This window comes from Haliotis cracherodii, unplaced genomic scaffold (genome assembly GCF_022045235.1).
Source record: "Haliotis cracherodii isolate W230 unplaced genomic scaffold, xgHalCrac1.p SCAF_2, whole genome shotgun sequence".
NCBI lineage: Eukaryota > Metazoa > Mollusca > Gastropoda > Lepetellida > Haliotidae > Haliotis > Haliotis cracherodii.
The window spans coordinates 16259736-16282699 of record NW_027266275.1 but is presented as its reverse complement, the minus strand read 5'-3'; the positions used below and the strand labels follow the sequence as shown (position 1 = coordinate 16282699).

At 38.6% G+C, this 22964-nt stretch overlaps 1 protein-coding gene across 1 annotated transcript; it reads right to left on the bottom strand.

Moving 5' to 3' along the window:
- Positions 1-4036: 4036 nt before the first annotated feature.
- LOC139468756 (uncharacterized) lies at positions 4037-22834 on the bottom strand. Its single transcript, XM_071250886.1, has 8 exons — positions 22737-22834; positions 12931-13045; positions 12225-12392; positions 11119-11193; positions 10139-10361; positions 9293-9504; positions 7230-7390; positions 4037-6003 (listed from the first exon to the last, which is right to left on the bottom strand). The coding sequence occupies exons 1-8, from the start codon at positions 22785-22787 to the stop codon at positions 5746-5748; spliced, it is 1263 nt and encodes a 420-aa protein (XP_071106987.1). The 5' UTR covers positions 22788-22834; the 3' UTR covers positions 4037-5745.
- Between the last annotated feature and the right edge of the window lie 130 nt (positions 22835-22964).

The following is a 22964-nucleotide window of genomic DNA, read 5'->3' as shown; positions in this document are numbered from 1 at the left end:
GACCATCTACCATAAAGTGGTATATGGTCTTTTTGGAAAGTGTTCCTGGTTGTACACTACACGTGTAGTACAGAGTAGTCTCCCTTTGCTGCAAGGTAAGACATTTTTGTTTTTGTGTCATGGTTGAAAGTTTTAAACTGAATTGACCTGTCAACAGTAGATCGGGCACAAAGTATGTCTTTTCAATAGGTATAGCATCTTCCTTAGGCAAGAGAGTTAACCGACTATAAAAGTCCAGTTTCCACCCTTGCTGAACTAGGCTGGTATTATGGAGTTACATTTTGGCTGGACTAACGAGTCTGCATAGTCAAATCAAAATCGTGCACCAAAATCGAAATCCGGTTCGTTAACTGTCGTGCAGATTTCAGTCGATTGCAGGATTTGTAAGGCATGTGCACCGCCAACTCGTTGTCAGCAGATATTTTCCAAATCTTTTCATGTTTTTAATCAAGGTGCTCACGTGATTTGATGCATTTCGCGATGTAAGACCCGTTTTATCACAATATATATCTTTCGATTGATCAGATCGTCCTGACCGGGCGCCATCATTTTGTGTCAAGCAAACGCAAGTGATACGAGAGGTGGAATCTGATTGGTCCATAGGAGAGGCTTAGAAGAGACATAACTGGTAATAACCACTGGTGGCGCTACGATCGAGCCCAGTAATTCCAGCCTAGTTCCGCAAGGGTGGAAACTGGACTTTTAAAGTCGGTTAACTCTCTTGCCTTGGGAAGATGTAGGTATAGTTGCCCAGTTTTAAATGTTGCAGTTATGTCCGTTAGCTTCAAGGCCCTTGCAGTTTTCGATATGTAAAGGTTAAAGACAGTCAGATAATGGACAACGTACAATGACAAGTTCACACGACTTTCAGTCAGGTGATCTTTAAAGAGAAGAGGCAAAGTCGGTTTTGGAAATTTCTCGTTTATTGTTTGAATAATTGATTCATTCCGGTAGCACCTTCGGTGGGAGACATCTATCCTAAGCTCAGACTCACTGTCTGCGACATATTCATACAGGTAGATGCGCCATGCAGGTACCATGCTGTTGTGTGACTCTTGTACAAGCTCCATTGACAGCGGGCATGTACATGTGGCACTTTAGTACCCAAATGTATTTTGAATATCAGATAAAATCATTTGGTAAGCTTCCTACATTTATTGGTGGTACAAATTAAAATGTTCAATGCATCATTTTAAAATTTTTAATTTTAAACATATGTGAAAAATATGGAGATTTCAAACAAAAATCACACATCAATATTTGTGTCCTAACTCAAGAATGGGACAGGTGACAATCAGAGCTGAAATGTCATTTGATCTTATTAAAAAATATTTTATTTATTAAAGCATAGAAACTAAATTAATATATTTTTAAAAGGTTTCCATTTAATATGAACACAAAAACATACAATCTTTCACAAAATTGCATTAAAAAAAACCCATTTGATTAATTATAGCTCTAAAACACTGGCATTCAACACAGCACTTCTCTAAACCTGCAAACACACTCAACTTGCTACATGCCAACTCCCCTCACAACCCTCCTATACATAATGTCTGTCTTTATATACTTAGTTGCATTGCAAGTACTAAACAGCCTTTGTTCTGAGTCAAATGAGTCTGTTAGCTTTCACAGAAACGTCATATATCATCCCTGATAACAGCCCTACTGTCTTACCTTCAATGCACAGACTTAAAATAGTCATAACACTAAGATAGCTTTACGGAAGAGCCCAAGTTTCAAGAAAATGGCAAAAAAGTTTCAAAGTTTTATGAAAAATAACTGTTTTTCTTGGGTTCAAATTTGCTGCATGCTTCATAAAGCACACTTGATATGGTATAATTTTCACCCTTACAGATTGAATGACTTTTTAATTTCATTGCAAATTTTAAATTTTAGCCATTCTCAAAACTCCTTGGTAAACTGAACTAATCTGGACACAATACAATTTGTCATCCCCTGTGCATGACATTGCATTATCACAGTGGTATACCATATAAAAAAACAAGGCTGACTTTATCAAGTTTGTTTGTTGGGTTGTCATGTCATAATTTTCTTTCTTAAAATAATTGGCAGAAAATAAATAATGTACTTGCAAATTGGAATTATGTATTATCCATATGAATTAAATACCATGGTGTTTTTGTTTTTGCTTGTTGTTCAATGCTGCACTCAGCAGTCAGTGGTCTGGAAACAATCAAGTTTGGACCAGACAATCCAGTGATTGACATCATGAGCATCAGTCCATGCATTCAACCAAGTCATTGAGTCTGACCACTGATCCATTTAGTCGCCTCTAACGACAAGTGTAGGTTGCTGGGTACCAATATTCTGACCTGGAATCCCTATGGTTACGGACTATGGTGAAGGAGGTACCTGTATTTATAGACATTAATTCACAGACAATCCATAATTCCGTGTAGCATGTTGGCTATTTTCTAAAAGTATCATGAACTTCCACAGTGTCAGAAAACACAACCATTATGACACAGCAAGTATCAGTAATGTCTGCAAAATCCTGAATTGGCATCATCTTATAAACATTAAACCAGGTAACTTAAAACAATCATGACTTCACCTCTTCAGATCAGAAACAAAGATGAACAGTCATTGCTTCAAAGTGTCTTCATAAATACTGGATATTTCACACAATATCTACAAATAGTTGAGTCAAACTACACTCAATTGTGATGTAAACTTGCACATAAGTATTTTGGACAAGCCAAATCAACATAAATATATACAAGAGATCACTACAATGTCTCTAAAGAGAAATAGGAATGCAAGACGAAATTTAGCAAATATGCCTCAAAGATATGCAATTTTATAAAAACAACAACAATCAGAACATCTGATTGAGTTTGCGATATAAAAAATAATCTACATTCAGGTGTGTGTCTTAAGTTGTTAGTTCCTGGGCCGAACTCACAGAGCAGAGAACATTGGAGACACTGCCCTTAACAGCCTGTATGATCATCATTCTTCTTTTAGAAACTTGTCTCTCTCTTAAGTGTTTTGATCTCAGTTGTCTTCGCAGCTTTTCCTCTTTTAATCTCCTTTAATGGGGAAAGTTTAAATGGCACTCCCATTCATTAGCTTAGTTTAATTGACATGATTCAATTTGATTGACGAGAAGGGAAGAGCTGATTGACATGTGTTGTTACTGTTAGACAGTTGGACAGCTACAAGTCTTCTACAACCCACACTGCTGGCATCATCTAGACTAACATATCGTACAGAAAAAAACAGTTGTTCAGTTATCTTAATAAAAATCTAATAAAAAAGGGAGCCCAGTGATTCTCTTCATTTTCAGATACTGCAGTAATCTAGACTTGCCAAACATTATAGACTTGCATGGGCTGTAGTTGATATAAATGTATCAGGGTCTGTAAAACAGACTAGGCATCATCCAGTTGTTCCAGTCACAATACTGCAAGCATCAGCTCCATCACTGACTTACTGATAATATTCATAATTGTACAGTGTGTACATAAGTAACTTGGGTATATCATGTTTGTATAAACACCTGTAGTATGAATTGAATGTGTTTCAGTTCTTATGTCCATCAACCAGGTCCATGTTTCACCTACTTGGTTATAATGCCATACTTTCCAATGGGTGAGTGAGTGAGTGAGTATGGTTTTACGCTGCTTTTAGCAATATTCCAGCAATATCACGGCGGGGGACACCAGAAATGGGCTTCACACATTGTACCCATGTCGGGAATCGAACCCGGGTCTTCGGCGTGACGAGTGAACGCTTTAACCACCAGGCTACCCGACCGCCCCCACTTTCCAATGGACATAAGGTGGCATTATAACCTGGTTGTACTGTATACTTATTTATACACCTGCAGGGCATTATAGTGTGTTTCATTCATATGGTTAAAAAAAGTGAGTTGTAAATAATCCACACAAGGCTCCTTCATCACAAGGTAAATTACAGATAATATAGAGGTGTGTGTGTGTGTGTGTGTGTGTGTGTGTGTGTGTGTGCGCATGTGCGTGTGCATGCGCGTGCATGCATGCGTGTACTCATTTTTGTGTGATAAATTGATGTAAACTACAAAAAAAAAGTTCAAGAACACACACAAATGGAAGGCTTCTGCAATAGCCACCAGCTATGACAGATTAACTATTGTCATATGAAAAAAAAACCACAGGTGTTTTTTAACTTCTGAGTAGTTTGTTTCCTCACTACAAAAGATTTGATCCTTGGTTTCAGGAAGACAAGTTCCAACTGTTCCTACCAACAGTCGTGTGTGATTTTCTGCACGAGAGACACACAAAAAAGTAGGTTCTCACAACCCCTCATACAACATTATCCATAATTCTTTTTGCGACGTTCTCAACTATCGCCTCATCTGATCTGACTAGCTGTATACCATTATAAGAACTGTCATGGCAATACAATTTATGTAACAAATGTTCAATGCTTCTTAGCCAAAAGTGGGCAAAACCAACTGCAATAAATACTACTCTAACTTGTTATTATTCTTCTAACCTAGTTACTACTGCTGACAACTAAAATACTGTTCATATAGTGCTGCTGCCTTGGTTTACAAAAACATACTGTCAGGTAACGCTCTCATTGCGTGGCTCCAAAATCAGAGTTAAACAGTCGCTACCTTACACTGTTTTGGGTCTCTCAGAATATTTACACTGGACACCTCTAAATGAAGTTCTTTGTCCAATGGGCCCTTATCATAACTTGCCCTTAGCTATGAATAAGGCAATCGTGACAGACAATAGGCCTCTCCCCGAGGAAGCATGTCTCTGGGTTTCTTACCAAAATGGCTGACATCAATTTGTGGACTGTGTCCTGTTCACGTTTGTGTAGGGGTACAGAAAGTGAGTGAGTTGGTTAACACTGCTTTGACTAGTATTTCAGACATATCACATTGTGTGGGATGTGGGAGGAAAGCACAAACTGAAGCAGGTCTTTACTTTACATGTAAAGATCCAATAGCTCAAAAGTAAATTTGAACATGTATGGTATGTGTTCTTATGATATGTTCTCAGCTATCTTAACAACAAGTGTATGCATTCTTGATTTTGATTTTGAAGTAATTACCAGTCTCATTTATACCTCATCTCATAAGATCTCAGTTCACTTACATAATGAAAACTCACAACCTTAAAGGGCAATCTTTAAAGCAAATATGTCTCAAAGGTAATCTTTTCACCATTTTGATATGTCAGTTTCAGGGAAAACTGAATTTCACAGACCACTTCTTGAATTTAATTTCAATTCTTCACTGAATTTTCTTCATACAAACAAAACCATGAATAAATAATTGTGGATCAACGTTAAAATGGACTTGAAAATTAAAGAACTTTGTCCCATTGACCTGATTTTTTAAAGATTCCTATCATGGTGTGATTATACATATTTTCCTCATTTGTAAAGGTACAACACATACTGTAAGCTACCTTTTACTGTCACTCATAAATGAAATAATTCGTTGGGGACTGTTCCAAAGTGACGTGAAATACCAAACAATGTTTTTCCTTCATATCAAAATAAACGTCTTATCTTTCAGACAAAATTAAAACACATTTAACCTATAATGATAAAACTATAAATTTCATAAATAGATTTCTCCTCAGCATATTATTGATATAATTACTGTCGTATTTTAAATCCTTTCTGCAGCTGGTGATCATATTTCTTGGACAGTGTAACTTGAAGACTTCATACCCTGACCATAGATTCCCTTGTGCAGCAGCATGAGGCAGAGCTTGCCTAGTCCTTGTGCTGTTTGGTCTTGGGACCCTGAGTTCTGGGGACAGCACCGGAGCGGAACAGTAGCTGCCAGTACCAGACCAACCCAAGGACACAGAATGAGGTCACCACACAGATGTACTCAAAATGGTTGGGAAACGCGGTGCCGCAAATCGTGTACCACTCTTTACCGCTAGCGGGCTGTTTCTTCATGCAGTGGAAGTCGAAAACACCTTCATCATATTTGTTGAGGCAGAGATACTTGTGCTTGGATAGAGTCTGCAACAAAAGTCAAAATGGTTGAAAAACTAGTTTTGATGGTGTTTATTAGAACATGTGTATCGGATTCGGGGGCGGATCCAGAACTGAAAAAAATAAGGAGGTGGGGTCCACTTGTCGAAGGGGAACCCACCCATCCAGGATCCACCACTGTCATTATTGTACTAAAATGGCTTGTTCATATAATCAGCAGAATCTTGATGCTTCATACAAGCCACGGTAATATAGGGGATATATGGCTGACTGTGGCATAAAACAACATTCACTCACTTACATATACGCTCCTGACAACGGGGACATGGACATAGAGGAACAAGCAGCTTCCGTCAAAACACATAAAAAACTCAGATCATAAGAACCAAGTTTCCCTCTAGAGTCAGTGAGTGACTACGGTTCTATGCATCTTTTAGCAATATTCCAGCATTTTCACAGTGGGGGACACCAGAAATGGACTTCACACATGTGGGGAATCGAACCTGGGCCATAGGTCTGACAAGTGAACGCTTTGACCACTCGGCTACCCCACCGTCCCTCGTATTGTAGCTACAGATGAGTAACACTGTTATGTGTGTTCCCATCTTTCAATACTTAATGCAACCCACCGAAACCCTAGTCCTACCAAACATTCATGGTGCATGTGAACCACCTGCATGTACACATACTATTATACCTTCAACAGTATAAGGATAACACAACATAAAACAACAGGCTCGCTGACTTGGTTGATGCACGGTCATCGATCCCAATTGTGTGGATTGATGCTCATGGTATCAATCACTGAACTGTCTGGTCCAGACTCGATTATTTACAGACCGCCGTCATATACCCCGGTAGCTGGAATATTGCTGAGTGCGGCGTTAACAACAAACCAACCAACCAACCAACCAACCAACATAAAACAAAATGTCTAACATCGTTTAAATTTGAGGATTAAAATCTAAAAATTAATTTATCATGGCCTGATGTCAATGACATAAATATTGGCTGTAACAACTGTCTGGCTGTAACTAGTTGCATCCAAGGTCACTGTACTACAACTTGATTACAAAACAATAAAACTGGCGGTAAATATCAAATATGGTTCATTTCCCAAATACACCAATCACAGTTAAAAACATTTTTTAAAGGACTGATAAGAATATGATGCAAGATTGTGAGAACAATAACATCAAACCTCAACAAAAGAGCCTACAAACATTATTTCAATCACTGACAGAGGTACGTACCATTCCGAATGGAGTCTGGACGGGTAGCGTCGTGCTGCAGTTGCCGACCGGCTGGTGGAACCCAGTGGATTGAATACTTTCTGGCACTGCAGTGATCACGAGGTAGATGTACAGCCCATAATGCAGCAGCACGCAGAGCAGCACCTCGCTGATAGCACCCCCTGGTAAAACATGCACAAGAGTGAGTGAGTGAGTGAGTGAGTGAGTGAGTGAGTGACTTGTATGACAAGTATTTGGTGAGAGAGCGACATGCACATGAGTGGCCGAGTGAGGTAGTGAATTTGTACGACTTGTATTTGGGGAGAGAGCGACATGTTCAAGAGTGAGTGAGGGGGTGAGTGAATTTGTACGACTTGTATTTGGGGAGAGAGCGACATGCACAAGAGTGGGTGAGTGAGTGAATTTCTACAACATGTATATGGGGAGAGAGCGACACATTCAAGGGGGGTAAGTTTGTGAGTGAGTGAATTTGTAAGATATGTCAGTAGAGATGCCAACCCAAATTGAAGCTTTTCGAGTAGTGAGTGTGTTAAAAATTGTAAATTCATGTGAAAAAGCGTAATGTTAAAGGTACCATAATGTGGGTTTTTGCATCAGCATTATCGTTAGGCTTAGATGTACGTGAAACACACATTCACATGCATTGATACTAGTAATAGTCGCACAGGCCGTCACTATTTGAAATATGGGGCGATAAAGCTTAAAATAAGCAGAAAATATTAAATTTAAACTGCTTGTGTTTGACTAGTTTATGATTAAACCATGAAATTGAATAACAAAGTATTCCATGTCCCAAAAGCCCCCATTATTTTAGCCAGGTAACAAAAAAGGGCCTCAAAAAACTTGGGAAAGGTGTCTGGAATGCTGCCTCCTTGTTGAAACATGGTCAAAGCTCCACTAAATCATAATATTCAACATGTGACAAAACATTATTAATTGACAGGGTGATGTTTTGAGTTCCGAAGAAAAATAGGCATACTTGCAAATATATCCCTGTTGCATGCGTCCGTGACCAGTGCTTTAACAATTTGATCTTTGTGATATTTTTTTGCATGTAATTATTTGTGATAATAATGTCAAAATCAAATTTAGGGTGGACAAGGTAATTTAGGATGAAATTAATAGAATAATTTTAGGCTGAAAAGTGTAATGGTTGGCAACTCTGCGTTAGGGATAGACACGGACACTTGTCTGTTACGCTGAGCCTTGTGAAAATCCAGAGGGTCTAGTTGTTTTCTCAAAAAATCTAGGTATCTTATATAAACAACTAATCCAAAATGATCTTCAGGCTATCTCAATTTCACCAATGGTTTGAGTGAATGAGTTGAGTTTAATAACATTTTGAACAGCATGTAACTTATATCATGGAAGTGTTCAGTATTAAAGGGTTCTGGGTCACCAAGGTTTGCTTATAAAGTATTCCAGTGTAGGGACCCCTGTATCTTATCTCTTACACAAGGGTTTTAACAAGGATCTCTTAGGGTCCATGTTTAATTTTGAACACAACATGACGTGTCAGCATAATGTGGGAGTAAATCTCAAAGTAATGTGGATCATGATGATGCTGAATCAGAAAATTGACTCTGAGATCAGCAGATCCTGACACAACTAAGAGATGCAACTCTACACATTTTAGACACACATAAATTGTGTTAACATGACACTGCTGATTCTAAAATGTCTAAGATACAGCTCAGATGGACATAATAGATTTAATCATGACAAAACCTCAGACTGATTTTCTTAATCTAATTTTATTTCTTAAAATGACACTGATGTAACAGTAAAAACTAGAAAATATGAAAGAATCTTCATCGTTATGGATAGCCAAGTTATGGAGGTGAGTGAGTGAGTGAGTAATGTTTTACGCCGCTTTTAGCAATATTCCAGCAATATCACGGCGGGGGACACCAGAAATGGGCTTCACACAATGTACCCATGTCGGGAATCAAACCCGGGTCTTCGGCGTGACGAGCAAACGCTTTAACCACTAGGCTACCCGACCGCCCCTGGAGGTGAACTGAAGAGGTACCATACTGATAATCTAGACAGGAAGTACTTACTTGACTTCTGAGGTCCCCTGGCTCCCTCTAGTGGTGTTCTGTCAGCAATCCACACAAGGAGGCCGTAGACTCCCAGCAGCATGAGAACACATACCTCTGTGTGGAGCTTGAAGGAGTCATGCAGTGGGTGGTAGATCGGCAGAAACTGAAGCACTCCCAGGGGCATGGCCAGAAGGCCAGTCGCTATGGCAACCATCAGCTCCAACAGGAACCTTATGTTAACACAAAATACAACTGACCTTTTCATACGACAAAACTTGAAGTCATAAAGGTATCAAAACATTTGTTTTGCTCATGACATACCCATATCCTGTTGCGTATAATGAAATGCCCATGTTGTAGAGTGGAAACATTACATAAAATGGATCTGTTATCTCCCTTTGACCATAGCTAACCACACCAACCATAAATGAAATGATATGTAAGCATGTTGGAGAAATGATAGAAATGGTCTAAATTAGTGGAGTGAGCGAGTGTGGTCGCTTTAGAAATATTCCAGGACCCCCTGAATTTTATCTGTTAACATGAGAGCTATGACAAGGAGAGCAATGACAATACATTAAACTATGGTTGAAATGATCTCATAGGGACCACTAATTTTAGTTCGCTATAACCGTAGTTCGTTATAAGCATATAAATGACCACGAATATACAGCAAAAGTAAGGGGATCAAACTTTTTTTTGTTATAAATGTATTTTACTGTTTTTATGCGGCTTTCAAAAATATTTGAGAGCTATAACAGCAAGGACACTAGAATTGGACAAATTTTCCAAATGTGGGAAAAATCAAATCAAGCCTTTGGCATGACGTCTAAATTAGAGGGACAGGAGTAACAAAGATGTTACCCAGCAGACTGGAATTTGTTTGCTCTCTGACACAAACAGTTGCGGAGTCCATGGAAAACCAAAGTGAAGCCTGCAGCGAAAGTTGCGTGGAAGTAGTAGCTGGTCCACGGCACTGAGTAGTGGCGATCGTAGATGTTGGGGTCATCGTCGTGCCATGTCCACCACAACAGCTTGATGCCCATGATGTCGTAGGGAACGTCCAGGATAACAACACTGAGCCCAACTGTCAAGCAATACAATCAAGACATATGACAAGCCCCACCGTCAAGCAATACAATTCATACATGTACAAGCCCCACGGTCAAGCAATACAATCAAGACATATGACAAGCCCCACTGTCAAGCAATACAAAAAGTACATGTTAAAAGCCCCAGTGTCAATTTAAACAGTTCTAACATGCTTGGAGTGAGTGAGTGAGTTTGACTTTATGCCGCTTTTAGCAATATTCCAGCAATATAACGGCGGTGGACACCAGAAATGGGCTTTACACATTGTACCCATGTCGGGAATCGAACCCGGGTCTTCGGCATGACGAGCGAACGCTTTAACCACTAGGCTAACCGACCGCCCCCTAACATGCTTGGAACTTTTAGTGAGTGAGTTGGGTTTAACGCCGCTTTAAACAGTATTCCTGTTATATCACGGAGTGTCAGCTTAATATGGGAGGAACGCCCGAAGTGATGCAGGCCTCGAAGTTTACCACTTTGCCAAGTTTGGTGAAACCCACAAGCACGGGTATGGTGCTGAAAAAACTAGAAATATAATCGGGGCAAATTGGGATTCAAACCCACAATCATATATTTCTGGTGTGCCCAAGGGACACAACTCTGCACAGCAAATTCTGGTGTGCCCAAGGGACACAACTCTGCACAGCAAATTGCTGCAGCTCAGATAACGGAGCCCCTGTGGCCCCCTCAGTAAACTAAAACGGGAAAGTGACTTGATGAAACCATGTAACAGCTTCCGTAACAGATCGTACCTGCAAAAGGTTCGGCCCATCCCCTCAGCTTCATATGTCCGACAGCTACTGATGCCACATAGTACAACGATGGGTCTGTAACAAGCAGTACAAACTCATCTCAGTCTCTGGGGGGGGGAGCTCTGGTTATTGCTCGGCAATTGAGTGAAAAACAGCAACACCAAACCACAAGCAAACTTGCATCCTGTCTAACTAATAAAATGCACTAACACTGTCAAAAAAACCTGCAATTTTTGTGTTTGTAAATTGCAATTTAAAGTACAATTGTAAATACTTATCCGATCATACACTATGCGTTTCTTCCTTCTGGAATCTGGTCCAGACAATCCAGTGATTAATATCATGAGCATCGATCCACGCAATTGGGATCGATAACATGCTTCAACCAAGTCAGCGAGCCTGACCACGCGATCCCGTTAGTCGCCTTTTACGACAAGCATAGTCACCTTTTACGGCAAGCATGGGTTGCTAAAGACCTACTCTACCCCGGAATCTTCATGGGTCACAGACATATGCAAATATACACACATAAGTATAGAGGTGCATGTGAACGAGGGATAATACGAGTAACAATCTAAGTTAAAGGTAGAACGATGATGAGGTACCACTAAATGCAAAAAAGAGAACTTCCTTCTCGTTATATATGACAAATAGACAAAAAATAGACTTGTTTCTTGTCCCGTTAAGTTAACTGCAGACGGTCCAAGCTGTTTGGTAAAACACAAATGCCATGAAAATTAAACAAGAAAAAAGAATACATGTTTACTGACTGAACCTGTGATGATCCGTGTTAGAATTGGTCTTCAGCAACCCATGCTTGCCATAACCATGAATACAGGCGACTAACTGGATCGGGAGGTCTGGTTCGCTGACTTGGTTGATGCATGTCATTGTATCCCAATTGTGTAGATCGATACTCATGATATCAATCACTGGATTGTCTGGTACAGACACGATTATTCATACAGACTGCCGTCATATAGCTGGAATATTGCTGAGTGCGGCGTTAACAACAAACCAACAAAACTGACTAAACAAGATGAACCCATTCCCCTAAATCCTACCCAATCAGAACCCCCAGCCATGGTGATCATGCTTCCACTTACACAGCAACAGAATATGGAGAGGTAGTCGTTGCCCCAGCAGCATCACAGTTGCTTGTGCGTGCCAGAAGTTGTCAATGTCGGGGAGGAAGTAGCTGACACATTCCACCGTCAGGCCATGGAAAACTGATGCTAGCCACAGCCACCGAAACCTACCTCCATGTCGCATAGCTGAAAGGAACACATCGTCAGTGTTAAATAAGGCCGTGTTATCTCAATCTGATTTGGCAAAATTTAACTGGATATTTTTCTGAAACCTTTGAATATGTTGTACTCTATCGCTGATATTTTGCTGTTTCAAAATTAATAACGTAAAGTCAATTAAATGAAATATTTCACCTATGACTAAAGAATGACAAAAGTTAATTCTCTTAATTCAAGGACAAGGGACAGAACTCTGGACTTATTTTGCACAGAATCAGCAATGATTGATCAATTTATCAAAATATGGATGTCGAATTAAGCATCTTATTTGTGTTGATGACTTTCTTGAAAACACTCAATAATTACAAAATGTTAACGTGTAGGTGTCATGGAAAAAAGATAAAGATTGAACTTCTTTTTAATCTTTCAATGAAAACAGGGTTGGCAATGACTCGGCATATTTGTGATACAACAAATACAAAATAAAGGCCTATTATTAATGGAGGTTTGTTTCTAAGAATAATTTTGTCTTGACTGTGGAGTAAATCCGTGTACTCCTCCTCACCATGAATGAACGTAAGGAAGGCCATGGCATAGAAGGCAATCTCACAGTACAGGAAGTTGTCATGCTTCTTGAGGATGACATCAGCTTTACGAAACTTAATCCACCAGTTCCACTCCTGAAAACAAACACTTGAATTATTATTATCATTCTCAACCAACTCTCACAACCTTCAAACTTAACTGATTTCCAATAGAAAATGACATGATTGATGCAGGGGGTGGCTGAAAGCACCAGGAGGAAGCCTTCTACACCAGGGGGGTCCAGGCACTCCAGCATTGTTGGCAGAAGTGTGTGGCCCTCGGTCGGGGAATTATGTTAAAAATTAACTCCATCAACTCCATCAACGTAGTCCATCATAGTAAGGCTCAATATGTTCAGCCATTGATCTTATGTGTGGAATGTTAAGTGAAGAAATAGGGAAGGTTCGTATTCATCATGATCTTCTATAAAAACAACCCCCCCACCATCATCCTAGACTAAATGATTCGAAAAAAATGACAAAAACACAAAATTATTAACATCCATAAAAAGCAAAAAACACCATTATAACTGTTATTAATACGAGTGCAACAAACTATAACACTTACAGTGAGAGATAGTTTCAAGATTGTTTGATAAAACTGCTGGCCTGTTGGCCTGTGGCAAGTTAAAATAACAAAAGGCTTGCTGATATGTTAAGTACATGGCCAATGTGGCAAGTCAAAATTTCACCCCTTCTCTGTGTATGTTTAAGTATTTCATGAGAAAATCATGAGAAAATATTTAGGGGTGATGGGGTCGTGTGAATGGTTAACTCAAAGAGAGATATGTTGTTTACAACATCATCTGTATTTGCTTGTAAACCACCATGACATGAGGCAAATGGAAGCCAAGATTTAATCTCAGAGTGCAGGTAAAGACATTTTATGGGTGGGGAGTTCTAAGTCCCCCTAGTGACTCAGTCGCTATATGACCTCGGGTTCGGCCACTTGGCGGCCTCCATCATTTAGTTGTGTGGCCAGTTAGTACAGAAAAGCGGCCAGTAAACTTTGAAAGGAGCAAGCCCTGCTGGCTATAGACAAATTTGTTGTTAAATGTACCCGTTTCAAGAAGCAATGGGCACTATTCCAGCTATATCACAGCAGGGTACACCAGGAATGGGTTTCACACAGTGCGCCCATGAGTAGCTTACACTTTACCACAGAGATAGGCCACCACACTAATCCACTCAAGATGTCTTGTCCTTTGAGTCTGAACTTAACCGATCAGAGGCTCAGGTGAATATTTGCAAACCACACTAATCCACTCAAGATGTCATGTGCTTTGAGTCTGAAATTAACCGATCAGAGGCTCAGGTGAATATTTCCAAACCACACTAATCCACTCAAGATGTCATGTGCTTTGAGTCTGAACTTAACCGATCAGAGGCTCAGGTGAATATTTGCAAACAACACTAATCCACTCAAGATGTCATGTGCTTTGAGTCTGAACTTAACCCATCAGAGGCTCAGGTGAATATTTCCAAACCACACTAATCCACTCAAGATGTCATGTGCTTTGAGTCTGAACTTAACCTATCAGAGGCTCAGGTGAATATTTGCAAACCACACTAATCCACTCAAGATGTCATGTGCTTTGAGTCTGAACTTAACCGATCAGAGGCTCAGTTGAATACAGTCGTGCCCCGCTTATACGGACTTCAGATATCCGGAAACCTCGGTTCCCGGACGATTTTCATTCAAAACGAAATAATTACTATATAAATTTACCCGTATATCCGGAAATTCAGTTTCCGGAACCGGACGGTCATTTTCATACACAAAACACTGAAATGCACTCAAAATTGTCTCACTTATCCGGACAGTACACTTCCGCTGGTGGTAATATCTTTGATTCGTGAGAAGTCAATTAACCAAGTGACACTGAGTTACGTTTGAGACGAGCTTGTTTATTGTACATGTAATCCCCCTCGATAAATATGGCGTCTGTGGAGGTCAGAGGTCAAAGTTGAACTTCATTACGTATTACGAGAACATTACGTGGCATTGTTTTATATCTAGGGATTAAGATTACCTTGTGTATTTTCTCGTAAACTAAGCCGGAAACAGCAATCAGCTGTACACACGTTTTCTTGGAATCGACCGGTGATTCGGTAAAGACACACCCAATGATATAACTTTATAGGATTTTTAATGCAAGGATCGACAACAATTGTATCTTAAACTATTTTTTTTATCAGGAATAATATATTTCATTATTTTCTTAATTATATGCAGCCTTTACTAAACATATTTAAAATAAAAATAACCCTAAGCGAAGCAGCTGATCGCTATTCTCGGGTATTATTTTTTACATGGAACCAGTCTGACCAGTCACCGTCAAGGCTCACGCGCACGTGATCGCGTGATCGCGAGAATTTCATGTTGACATAGAATCGTCAAACAAAAACAAATATGACTTTTAACGAGTCAAAGTGTGTCATTTATGATATATGTATCCATTCTCTGTCAACTAAAGTTCGTTTCAAGGCGTCAATAGCGGTATTCTGACCGTGGTTGCTGTTAATAACGGTGAGTTGTGCGATCTTCCGATCGCTTCACGCACGATTTCGCCGAAATTAATAAAAACAATATGTATAAGGAATTTTGTCATGAGTTGCGTAATTGAAGGGAAGTAACTCTTCCAGTAAGAAACTGGTTTCAGGTATACGGAAATTCGTTTATACGGACGAATTGTGAAATGACGCAAGTGTCCGTATAAACGAGGCACGACTGTATTTCCAAACATCACTAATCCACTCAAGATGTCATGTGCTTTGAGTCTGAACTTAACCTATCAGAGGCTCAGGTGAATATTTCCAAATCACACTAATCCACTCAAGATGTCATGTGCTTTGAGTCTGAACTTAACCGATCAGAGGCTCAGTTGAATATTTCCAAACATCACTAATCCACTCAAGATGTCATGTGCTTTGAGTCTGAACTTAACCTATCAGAGGCTCAGGTGAATATTTCCAAATGCAAATAAAAATAATAAAATGTCACATGGTCTTGATACATCAACATTTATCACAGTTTAAATAATTTAAATATCATGTTTTCTCTAATCGTTACATTACATCAAAACTATTAAATTTGCGTGTGCAAAAAATTAAATTAAAGGTTATTATTTGAAAACATTTCTACTATGTGAGTGTAAAAATGAAATACAATACATTTCAACTATTATGTTTGAAAATGTAGAAATTAAATTCAATATTATTATTTCATTACATTTCAACTACCGTATTAAGCATGTTAAGATTGTGAGTGTAAATGAAACACATCATGTTTGTGGGCAAAGCAGATAAGAATGTTTGACCCAAGCACACCCTACAGGAGTAAACAGAAAGCCACACCTACTCCAGGTACAAGTGTCAGTTAAACAACTCCTCACTGACATGTTCCATTAAAGTGGTAGCGCATGTTTTGACCATCATTCCAGAAGATGTATGGCAGGTAAGAGCAAGGTGTGCTCTGACATACGATACTTACAACATGCAGAACCCTGCAAATAAACAGGATTTATGCAGAAGTGGTGCTGTGTTGCTTGCCCGGCTTTTTAGACCATATTCTTCTATGATTATATAGAAACATCATCTATATTTTTTTAATTCAGCTTAAAGCTACCTTTAATCATACTCTTGATATATTAATGATTTAATTATATGTGCTATGGGCTCACCATGCCCTTTATAGACTAAAAGCAATGTTCTCCTTAAAACAACAACATAAAAACAAGAAGAAATACTGGTTATGAGTTGATGATGTTGTGAATCTGACCAGCCCAGGCAACATCTGTTTCACCTGGTGATAACAACCTGCGGTATTCTGCCAACTCAGCAGCTGCCACAGAGGTCACATGGACTGCACCTCCGGTGCCCGATTAATGACCTCTTGCCCACACACACAAGCCTAGTGTCTGCCAGTGTTTGGTCACTACTGTCATAACGGTAAAGCAAATAATGTGATACACTTGTAATAATATTGTAACAAGGTACGAAGGGTGGTATTCTATTTAATAAAATGTTAAATAAAATGTTAAATAAAATATTTGATAAAATGTTAAAAAAATGAATAGCTAAATGTGTTGTATTTTAATCCTGTGTTTGCAATTACAATCAAATCATGGGAAATATGTTTTTCTCACAGGACCTTACTGTATTTGCTGAATCAGAGGCTCAGGGTGTTTAGAAAATTAAAAAACAAGGTGCTCATTAAACAAACACAATGAGTATAAATTTCTTGTCAGAGTTTGAATGCGAGAGACCAAATTTAGTTCAAACATTACAGAAACTAATACTTTGGGGTGATATTAGGTTTCGAAACAAGGCAAATGACACATGAAATGTATTTTCCGTTATGGAAAGCATTTTATAAAAACTGTAATCAATACTGCCATGTGTGATTTTCTTAATGATAACCTGGAAGTAGAAATCACACTGACATATAATGTTTACCTTCGCTCTTGTGTCTCAATAACATAATGTCCCAGGTTTTAGTGTAAAGATTGAAGGAGATTATGTTGCAATCATTATTCTTATGTACAAGAGAAAAATCTATCCTACATGTACATATTCTGGTTGCTTTTTTTTATTTGCAATATGAATCATAAATATAAATACATCCTCTCTATAGCATTTGATATATCACCGTCTTATGAACTTTCAGAAATAGTACAGGGTTGATTGGTTGTTTAAATGTGCAGGGTGGAACAGGGTGCTTAATATGGCAAATACCGTATTTGACGTAATAAGCGCCCACAGCGATATTTCCTAATATATTGGCTTGTGAACAATCCCGATTGATCAATGTACACAAGACTTATTTATTTGTGTATAATACGTGTGTTATATGCATCCTTAATTATGGGAAATTAAATTCTGGAAATATATATCTGTTGCATATAAACATTTCAGGCTGTCAGCATGAACCATGAAGTTAACGATCTTTCAAATCTGTTATTTTTCACCAAAAAAATATTCTAATAAGAACCCCCTATTTCTAATTTTGAGAGCACCCTGGTTGCTTATTATGTCAAATACGATAGGTTAATCCCAGGGATTTATCTTGGATTTTAAACTAAGTGCCTCTAGCAGTCAATTGGGGAAAATATTGTTATTTTGTTCAAAATTAAGATTTTTTCTCACAGTTATTTTCTTAAATTCAGAGGTATTTTAATATTGCATGATGGGATTGCATTCAATGGTTTAATATAAAACTAAGCATCAAAACCTCTTGATCCTTATTGGTCCTTTTGGGACACGGAAGGCCCAGTTGGCGAAGGCGCCACGATTCGCTGTGCAGGGTTGCGTCCCTTGGGCACGCCAGAAACCTATGATTGTGGGATCGAATCCCGGTTCGCCCTGATTATGTTTCTAGGTTTGTCAGCACCATACCCATGCTCATAGCTTTCACCAAAGTGGTAAACATCTGAGACCTGCATCACTTCAGGCTTTCCACCCACATTAAGCTGAAACGCCGCGATATAACTGGAATACTGTTAAAACCCAACTCACCCACTCACTATTGGTTCTTTTATCAGTGAAATAGAGGGCACCTCTGCAAGGCCATAACATCAGTTATTAGTTATTACGTGAATTGGGAAATTTATAATTCCAAATTGGGAACTTTTATTGACATTTGCTGCAGACGTCGGCCTCTGAGCAGGTCTAGATAATCTCTGAATCCATTTCTGAGTTGACCACAAGGTCAACTGGTAACATGCTGTTCATCTTGCCGGACCCGCTGTACTTGCTGGTCAAAGTTCACAAGAGGCTAAGTATATGCTTTGAGATAATGAGTACAGGTTAACAAGGCAAGTAGGTTATAAATATGGAGTGAGGGTGCGTGGTATTACCAGTATATTAGTTCATTGAGGTCTACTCTCTCAATGATACATATCACAATATCATTCTTAAATGCTCGATATATCTGGTAATTTTTACCATGTGTTTAATGTTATACACTTGCCAAATACCTAAAGGGTGAATCTGGAGCGACCATCTACGTCTATTTATTGAATGAGTAAACAATTTGTTGTCATCTTGTTTTGTTCCATATATGAACTTCAATTCTTAAACAGGTGTTTCAAACTGCTTCTGAATTAAAAATTTAAAAATATGCAATATATCGTGATACGTATTGCAATGCAGCCTTGCACATCATAAAATATTGTGATCCATTCTACATGCTCTAAGACTCCAATACCCATCCCTAGGACTAGTAGGAGATAGTGAGTCATAATTTGAGATGAGTTGTTTTTGAACGGTCTGTTGCTTTCTATCACTTAAAAGCATGATGACAGTGAAGTTAAAACTACTTAAAAAAAAAGAAAAACAGTTAGGCACTAGTTGTAATATAACATAGTACTACAGCATTGTAGCTCACCTGGAGCATATTTTGAGAAAGACAGTGAATATTGTTTTAGATCTGCAGTCGCAATATTTCAGCTATATAAAGCATGTTTTAATGTTGTCATTAGGAAGTACAAACTCCAAAATTAAGGAGATATAGAGCTGAAGTTACAATTCAATGTGTATTAATTGTCAAAACAATAAGAAATAATCTCTGCATATTATTTAAAAGTAAGTAAATTGTAACAGAATGTGTTGAATTGGTGATTAAAGTTAACTGAAATAAATGATGTGTGTTCCTATATTCTCATTCCATTATATTGTGAAATCAGTATATGAACAATAGGTAATGGTTTGCAAACACTGTAGTTTTTTATATCTATATTTATGTCGCTGACTTGCTGTGCCAAATAACTTTAAACTTCACATTTTTCCCAAAAGTTTAATACATTTATTACAGGCCTTTGCTCTATCTATGTCTCTTTGATTGGCTAAATGAGGGGCGGTCGGGTAGCCTAGTGGTTAAAGCGTTCGCTCGTCACGCCGAAGACCCAGGTTCTATTCCCGACATGGGTACAATGTGTGAAGCCCATTTCTGGTGTTCCCGCCGTGATAATGCTGGAATATTGCTAAAAGCGGTGTAAAACCAAACTCACTCACTGATTGGCTCAATGAAGATCAGGATAATAGGGCATGGCAAGTTCCAATAAAACTAAAACTCCAGTCTTCTGCAAAATTTGGGGCTTTGAGTAAGAAAACTTGAACCTCGAAACTGTGCTATATTTATAAGTTTGAATACAGGTTACGATACATTTCTGTCTTTGGCACAAACTATCTATTGTCACATGGTTGGGTGCAGGAAACGTATTAATACCTGGGTAACAACATTACCCAACCCAGACTTGGGTACCTGGTGTACCCGTGCTAGCCCTACAATATTTACTCTCAACTAATTACAAACATTTGGCCTACAGTTATCCTCTACTGATCACAAACATTTGGCCTACATTTACCATCAACTGATCACAAACATTTGGCCTACATTTACCCTCCACTTATCACAAACATTTGGCCTCTCTCTCTCGCATGCACGCACACACAAAAAAGGCTTGGAATGTATCTCAGGTTAATCGTTTCACCGGATTCAAAGGAAGGACAACATGCACTGCAGGTCAGGTGTTCTAAAACTCTGCAAATGCAAAGACATACTGTTTCCACCAAAGGCTGTTGAGTGAGTGAGTGAGTGAGTGAGTATGGTTTTACGCCGCTTTTAGCAATATTCCAGCAATATCACGGCGGGGGTCACCAGAAATGGGCTTCACACATTGTACCCATGTCGGGAATCGAACCCGGGTCTTCGGCGTGACGAGCGAACGCTTTAACCACTAGGCTACCCGACCGCCCAAAGGCTGTTGAAGGATACCTTAAATCTGTATGTGACGACAAACTACATGGCTAGGTAGCAAGTAACTATTAACACACATTGAACTTGTTACATTTTTTTTGCTTTGAAGAAATGAAATCATTCCATGACGGGGTGAATGTACTGCAGCACAGTTTCAAAGATGTAACATTTCAGTATCACCACCCTGGCATTGCCTCAAGCTGGGATATGGGATGTGACACAATCTGACCAGTGAGTGACTCGTAATCAAAGCTTGTTCATGATATGACCATATCAATCAGGAATATTATATGAATATTTAATTACTTCCTGTTTTTTCATGTTATAATAATCTGATTAATTAATGATCATCAATCATTATAGTAAATATGTAACACAGGACTCACTATGCAACATCTCATAGGGCTCCAGATAAAGGCCATATCGGCGTATGTACGGGTTTTGATTGCATGCACACACACACACACACACACAAACACACACACACACACACACACCAACCAAGCAAGCAAGCAAGCCAAACCAACCAACCAATGCAAAGATATTAATGTGAGCATGTAACACAGGAAATACCATATCAACAAATCTGTACCGAAGTACGCAAATTAATCATGTAATTACACTGTCTGGTTACAAAACTATTCATTGTATATCTGGACTAATGTTTATAAACCCCAACTTACTGCTGAAGGGATACAATGTAAAATAATTCTGCTCATAATATTTGAATTTTCCCCCTTCCACCCACCCCCACACAAAATGAAATACAAGATTAAATCAGTTAAATTCCATTTAATACTCAAAGTGTACTCTTTAGTTTTGCCAGTACTCCTATTAGGACTGGGACATATAACTCGGGTACTCGGGTCGGGTGGGTCCTGAGTTGGACCCAGGTACCCACAGGACTATCCGGACCCATGGTTAGTCATGTGATATATTGTTTAATGACAAAAACTTACTATAGCTCAGTGTCGCTAATGTTCGCATTTCTTCACCATGACTCATTACTTCTACAGATTAGGGAAAACAGGCACCCCATTCTAAGGATCTTTTCTTCAACCACATAGAGAAATAGTGCTCTTATCCTAATCTTGTTTGTCTTTCATTTCTTCAACATGTCAATGGTTTTGATGGTTGCATCACTAATAACCCAGTGTCAATATGTACAAACAAAATCACAACAAATGCCTGTCAAAGTATATTTAGCTTTCAATACATGAGCCTTCTTCGCATATTATGGTGCTTTACAGCCTCAGAAATACTGATAAAAATATTTGAGTATCCGGTTCATACATTCATTGAATATATTTCCAAAGGTAAAGTTAAACTGCAGCTTTTATTCTTAGAATAAACAAACATAACTCAAAAGAAATGAATGGGAGGAATCACCAAGTATCATCATGTCTGCGCTTATATTATTGGAAGACAATGTGTGAGCAGTAAACAGTACAAAGGTGTAAAAAATCAGATTTCTCCTTTTAATCTCCTGGATCCTAAATGCATACAATAATAACAGTATTTGATCCATATTTTTGATACAGTAATAATATAAAAAATATAAGTTACAGTTGTTTATCAGTGTGTGTGTGTGTGTGTGTGTGTGTGTGTGTGTGTTAGGTATTATTTACATTAGTATAAAGACAAGTGAAGAATGATGCATGATACGATCATAGTTTGTTTTCGTTCATAACAATAATGATATATTTTGACAATGCTAAGCGAGGCCTGGCACATTTTCCAAAGAATCTAAGCCAGACTATGGCACTGCTTACGTCATTTTCACGAAGGTTATTGCGGTTCCATGAAAGTCACGAGCTTACGGTTTAGCCTAAGCCGATGGCAAATCATCAAATCCCATAAATAGAAAAGACAAAATAACCCAAATCAGCGCATTTTTCAGTGCCTTTTGACAAGTTGATACTTCCATCATTGAAGTGATCGTACTCGTGCAGGCAAAATTTGTTTTGTCAGTCGAATGATGTCAACCTAAATGCAGTCTACTCTGCACATCTTGCATAACCAACTTACTTCTTTAGTCTTTGGTAAATAATCATTCACGGTTTTCCACACTGCATCCATTATGTTGTCTCTATCGCGCGTCTGCGCGCGTATTACAACGTGCTTTACCTTTGACCTTTAGTGGACTATAAACTAATTTCCGGGGTTTTAGGAGCATTTATTGTCAAAATATTATTCTGATCGATACAGTGTTTTAAATTCCTTTAAAAAAAAGAATATTATGTAACTCATTTTTAT